General features: G+C 42.8%; 1 protein-coding gene across 1 annotated transcript; it reads left to right on the top strand.

Moving 5' to 3' along the window:
• The first annotated feature begins 972 nt into the window (after nt 1–972).
• Nucleotides 973–4298, top strand: dusp2 (dual specificity phosphatase 2). Its single transcript, XM_031856613.1, has 4 exons — nt 973–1920; nt 2171–2292; nt 2415–2634; nt 3131–4298. The coding sequence occupies exons 1-4, from the start codon at nt 1533–1535 to the stop codon at nt 3346–3348; spliced, it is 948 nt and encodes a 315-aa protein (XP_031712473.1). The 5' UTR covers nt 973–1532; the 3' UTR covers nt 3349–4298.
• Nucleotides 4299–6178: the final 1880 nt, after the last annotated feature.

Raw genomic sequence — 6178 nt, 5'->3', positions numbered from 1 at the left:
AGGGAGGGGAAGAGGGAACATGAAGAAAGTGGAGTCACAGGTTTGAGTGGGAGACGTATGTGGGAAGGCCGAGTAATTTGAACGTGGGTTATGAGGAAATGAAGACAAAGACGTCAGATTACACTTTGATATAAACTCCCCCGCACTGCACATGAAGTATGAGTGTCTTGAGACGTCTACAATATCCTACTTAATTAGAATTACTGGACTTAAATATTACTCATGTAGAATTGAGACAATGTGTACTGAAAAAGCACAAAAAAGAGCTTAAAACTTCAAATCTTCAACTTTCTATAATTAAATATTCAAAACTGAATAAGCGAGTGAAAATTAACTAAAAAGAAAACCCCCTGGTTATTGTTTGTTAAGAGTTTGATACTCTAAAATGTATCTGCTCCATCAGTAATGATATAGAAATCACTTATGTAAAAATAACTGTTCAAACTTTATCACAACCTTTAGAAAGAAACTGAGAAAACAGGTTTTCAGAGCCTTTAAGGTCACCAAGAAAGAGTCAACATGGCGTCCCAGCTGTAACCACTTCAACGTATAACACCCTACAAACCGTCTCCGATTCATTATTATTTTACAAACAGCTTTGCGATGTGTAATCTTTAATATTTAACATTATTATCTGGTAATATTCTTTGTTTTTCCTATCAAATGAGCAGAAACAATCGCTGTATCTGTGCAGACGGTATAACCGCCGCACACTGCCACTGTTTTTCTTTGAGGGAGAGATGTTATTATTTGTCAGTGTAATAGACGATAATGTCATAGAGAAGACAGATACAGATGCTCTAGATTTCCCGGCAGAGCAGCAACAAAACAGGGCAATGTTTACTTTCCCCCAAGGTGAAAAGCAACCAACGACGGGAGAGCATCGAGAGGAAAGTGTTACGTGTGTGTGTGTGTGTGTGTGTGTGTGTGTGAGAGAGAGAGAGAGAGAGAGAGAGAGAGAGAGATCTTCTTGGGCCATGAAAACAATGCAGCAACGTCTTAGAGGAGCTCGGCCTCTATCTAAATAACGAGGCTCTGTGGGCTGCTGTTTCAGTGGCGACGGTCGGGTTTTTAACTCTCGGCATAACGTCATCCAACACATAAACACAGGATAACCCCAACCACCACGTGCGCGGGTAGGAAAATCAGACTTGACGTAAATGTCCATATGAGGAGTGACGGCCGGGCCATATATGGTCGTTCCGCTCGTGACGCTGTTCCTTCCGTGGAAAATAGCAAAGGCGGGGCCGCGGTGACCCCGCCCCTCTCGCAGCTGGTATCAATGAGAAGTAAAACTCTCAATCTGAAGCGGATTCTAACAGACCCGATGGAGATGTCAACAAGTAGGCTACAGTAGATTTATAAAGCATCTCCAAAACGTAGCTTACTGTAGCAGCCTCTTAATCATTTGCACAGAAAAAAAAACACTTAACCCGTATTTATTTATCTTATTATTTAATATTTTTTAGCTGTTAAAGGCAAATAGTTTATTATTTATTACTTTTAGCTTATTTAAAATACTTTTTTTAGCCATGACTTCAAGCAGTGAACCGTTGGAAATAGCTGGCAATGAGCTGGTCCACATACTCAGGACGCCCTGGGACCAGTACACCTCCGCCGGGTACGTGGTGCTTGACTGCAGACCTTTCCTCGATTTTGCTTTCGCGCACATTTGCGAGTCGCGCAACGTCAACTGGAACTCGATGATGCGTCGCAGATCCAAGAGCTCGGCGGTGGCCCTGGAGTGGCTCGTCCCGGACAAGGCGCTGCTGGGCCGGCTGCGGCGCGGGGAGTTCTCCCCGGTGGTCGTGGTGGATGAGAGCAGCCGCTCCGTGGCCGAGCTGAAGGCGGAGAGCGTGGGCCAGATGCTGCTCACCGCCCTGCAGAACGAGGTTCAGACGCAGATCTGCTTTCTTCAAGGTAATGAGACTTTCCATTTCATTTGAACTCACCGAAAATGTGTCCTACTGTTACTTGACTTTGCAAGAGAACAAAAAACATTAATATATGTGCTCTGAGCCTACTTATTTATGTTTGTTATGAGTGTAATGTGTGAAACAAACTGTAATCTAAAACTATATATAATTTGTTTCATACAAGCCTATTTTTAAGGAGGACTTTGGTGAAAGCCTGGGGCTCAGCTAATATATGTTCCCCCCCCCCCATTTAGGTGGATTTGAGGGATTTACAGAGACCTATCCAGAGCTCTGTTACAGCTCAGCCAGCAATCACCTCTCTGCAGTGGAACCAGAGCCAGCAGTGACGGGTCGGATGACACCAGCATATGATCAGGTAAGCATATGACCTTGTGAAGTACCAAAAGACAATACGGAATGAAAAAAAAGCTCTTTAGGTGATGAAAAATACAGAGTCCAAACTGCATAGTGATTATTCCTGATTTCTGTCAATTGCAGGACGGTCCCGTGGAGCTGCTGCCCTTCCTGTTTTTGGGCAGTGCCGTCCACTCCTCCCGCAGAGAGACTCTGGCGGCAGCGGGCATCACCGCTGTGCTCAACGTCTCCTCCACGTGCCTGAACTTCTACGAGGGGGACTTTCAGTACCTGCGGCTCACCGTGGAGGACAGCCTAGCCGCTGACATCAGAGCCTGCTTCTCCACGGCCATCGCCTTCATCGGTGAGTCTCTCCCCTAAACATCCAGCAGCGTCACCTTAAGAAGGTGAAAGTCCGGTAACAGAGCCAGTAAACACACAGCCAATTAGTCTCGTCTTAGTTAAGTGGGTCGTCTTGTTACACTCTCGATGAAATGTGAAATATCCAAAACATTTCTCTAAGCAGCTTGTGCACTGTAATCCATTCTGTAGCCTGGATTTATGGTTCAACAGTGTAATCTTCCGATCATAAAAACAAATGGATTAAGCTGCACAAGATGCAGAAGAGAAATGTATGAACATTTCCTTTTCGTTTTGACCCCTTTCCCTTGTAAAGTTTGAGTTCAATTTATTTATTTAAGAACTAACTTAACCAATGGCAAATAATTGACTGTTCCATCAGTCGTTCAGTTTAAAAACATTCCGTGCATCTCTGCTCGCAAAAACACTCATTGATGTCACAGAAACTGGTGTGAAGCGGTTTCGCTGATCTATCTTCCTCTTTCCGTCTCCGCCCACAGACTCGGTGAAGCAGAGCGGTGGTCGGGTGCTGGTGCACTGCCAGGCAGGTATCTCCCGCTCCGCCACCATCTGCCTGGCCTACCTCATGCACACGCAGCGCGTCAGGCTGGACGAGGCCTTCGACTTTGTGAAGCGGCGGCGGCAGGTCATCTCCCCCAACTTGGCCTTCATGGGGCAGCTGCTGCAGTTCGAGACCGACGTTCTCTGCCAGGGGTGAAGGCGCGGAACCCCTATTAAGAGGAAACCATTAACACGACCGCTCTTTATCGATTCCTTCTCCTGCCTCCCGCAGGCGCTGTGCTGCCCTCTGAGCGCTATCAGGACTCGTATGTGCAAATGAACCGTTTGTACTATTGAAACTGGCACAGTCACAAATGTATTCTTTGTATGTTTAGAGCAAAACTGCCGTGTGCTGCTGGCATCACACGGTTTTGTCTGGTTTTGTGTGTATTACTTTGTTTGACTTACGTGCCTGATCTTTTGCAAGGGCTGTCCTAAATGTTTTTTTTCACGCATCCGAACCACTGTGACATGACATGTCTTTTCACGAGACAACACTGTGTTAACTTCTTGCGGCAATACTGGATGAATCTCAAGTTTTATTGTCTCGTTTATGAAAACGCACTACCTGCTGTTGATGTCGTGTTATTATTCTGTATCCTGAGATGGATCACACTCACGCTGGAAGTTTTTTATGATGTAAATAGATTTGTTTTTAATTTATTAATTCAACATTGGTTATGACATCGTGAGCATTATTACTGTCTGTTACTGCACTTTAAGGTTTGGCTGATTCCCTGCAGTTTTTCGGGATTTTTTTACCACTAAAATAAAAACATGCTGGAGAACACACTGGGTCTGTTTACTCTGTATAATGTACTTATTTCATACATATATGACACATCTCACTTCTCATATACAGTCAATACATAGCCCCCATTACAAAGGCACATGTTCACAGACTGACCTTGCAGTGCTCTGTTGCTAAATTTGAGGGTTTTAAAACGCTGCATTGAGTGTTTTTGGAGGATTATCCACAGAGAATGGGTTTCACAGTCTGAAGTCCTTTTTGACCTCAACAACCACCGGCATAAAGTCCACATCCACTTGCTCAAGTTGCGAGAACAACTTTGGTCAATTGTCACAAGGAATTTTTTTTAACAAGAGAGCCGAAAGCTCTACTTTGACCAAATGCTGGTTCCTCATATTGGGAAAATTCCTGCTCATTACCTCCACGCCAAACTATGTTCAAAACATGCTGTTTGTCAGATGAACCAACGAGAACATTAGACACAGTTCACCTATCTCCTTTCATCATGAGGGAACGTCTCCTTCCCATGAATTTCCACTCAATCCACAGCAAGTCACACTATTTAATAGCATCATGTATTTTATGATGAACAGTTTAAACGAAATGCAGTAAACTCTAAATGTCAACCTAATGGGTAGAGATGACAAAGAAGGACCACTGCATTAAAGACCAGCTGCCACCACTGCCTCATCCCCCACTGCTAATTATGCCACCCACGCTGTCATAGCCATAGCTAAAATATTCCACTTCCCCTCATTCATCCATTGCCCAGAATGTACGCAGGCATAACTGCTATTCACTCGACTTCTTCCTTCCATTACCCACAGTTTTCCAGTCGCACAGCAGAGAAGTGCACCTTGGGGTTTCCAGGTTTTCATGAAGACCCAGAAAAATAACATTTGCTCTTCTGGTTTGTGTTCATTTAGACTCTCACAGTCACATTCGGGTTACATCATTTGAAGTATATGCATAAAAGCTGACTCACTCTCACAAATGTTTATAAGCGTGGCCTTCAGTTGCATGTTGTTGCCTCTTGTCTGTTTTATATAATTTAATTTATATAAAAAGAAACCTGTTCAATTATATAAAGGTTTGTTGGAGGGGCGAAGATTCAGTGTCTATGATAGGAAAATACATCTTCACTAGTCCGTGCAATATCCATCAACTGTAAGCCACACTATGCAAACAGTCATAAAAGTCATAAAAATGAAACAGGAAGAAGGAAAGGGAGAGTATAAATAGATATTAGGCCGGTTTTAGTGCATGTTGTCAGAGTGTACGGGTGGAAAGTAACTAAATTCATCTTTTTACAGTATAATTTCGAGGTACTTTACTTGAGTACATATTTTTTTATGCTAATTTATACTATACATAGTGTACTTTTTACACCGCTTATGTACCAGTTACTTTTCAGATTAAGATTTTACAGATTAAGATTTTACAGATTAAGGTTTTACAGATTAAGGTTTTCGGTGCTGCTGGTCATGCGACAGATGTCTCTGAGTTGTAACTGTGATTTCTCCTCTAAATTTCTCAGATGGCTCATCAAAATAACTGCTTAAGGCCAGGAGTCATCCAATATGATCCAAAATCCAATACAGATTTGTGTTGCCAGATTTGTCTTGTGACCTTTGGGAAGAGGCTCAAACCCTATGGTGGGAACCAGTGGCCCTAAATGTTTATTCAGTACAGAAGTTATAATTAGCTCCACCCAACCAGCTCCAACGGTATAATGCTGCATTCATGCATCAGAATCCACAATCTATTTAAGTAATTGATAGTCATATATGAGTTATTTTACTTAAATTATACTCATTCTACCTCTGTTCTTTCACATTAAGTAGGTTTTTGACAGGAATACATTCATTTATTGTTATTGTGTATTTGTACATTTTTCTATGGTGTATTTAAGATCTGAGTACTTCTTCCACCACTGCAGGTAGTTTCAAAAAGAATGTATCTACCAGACTACAACCTGTATGATCACATAAACAGTGCTACCAACATCACAGGGCATTGGTTTATAGTGAGACAGCGCTCTCTAGTGACAGCTTTTGAAATGATCAGAAAACAAGATGATTCCAAAGCAACCAGCAGATGACGCCAGCAGACTGTTTGTTAACTGTGGGGGCCTTTCTGTGACAGAGATAACAGAAAAATACCACATCTCTCTCTCTCTCTCTCTCTCTCACACACACACACACACACACATACGCCTATCATATCACTCTGTCAT

This window comes from Anarrhichthys ocellatus, unplaced genomic scaffold (genome assembly GCF_004355925.1).
Source record: "Anarrhichthys ocellatus isolate YVR2014 unplaced genomic scaffold, GSC_Weel_1.0 scaffold17, whole genome shotgun sequence".
NCBI lineage: Eukaryota > Metazoa > Chordata > Actinopteri > Perciformes > Anarhichadidae > Anarrhichthys > Anarrhichthys ocellatus.
Note: the sequence above shows the minus strand (reverse complement) of the source record. Positions and strands in the feature narration are given on the sequence as shown.

Bases quoted from the DNA above. Each gene is read 5' to 3' on its own strand.
- dusp2 (XM_031856613.1), top strand. From the start codon at position 1,533: ATGACTTCAAGCAGTGAACCGTTGGAAATAGCTGGCAATGAGCTGGTC. The intron at 2,293-2,414 runs GTAAGCATATGA...TGTCAATTGCAG, and splicing joins TGACACCAGCATATGATCAG to GACGGTCCCGTGGAGCTGCT. The intron at 2,635-3,130 runs GTGAGTCTCTCC...CTCCGCCCACAG, and splicing joins CACGGCCATCGCCTTCATCG to ACTCGGTGAAGCAGAGCGGT.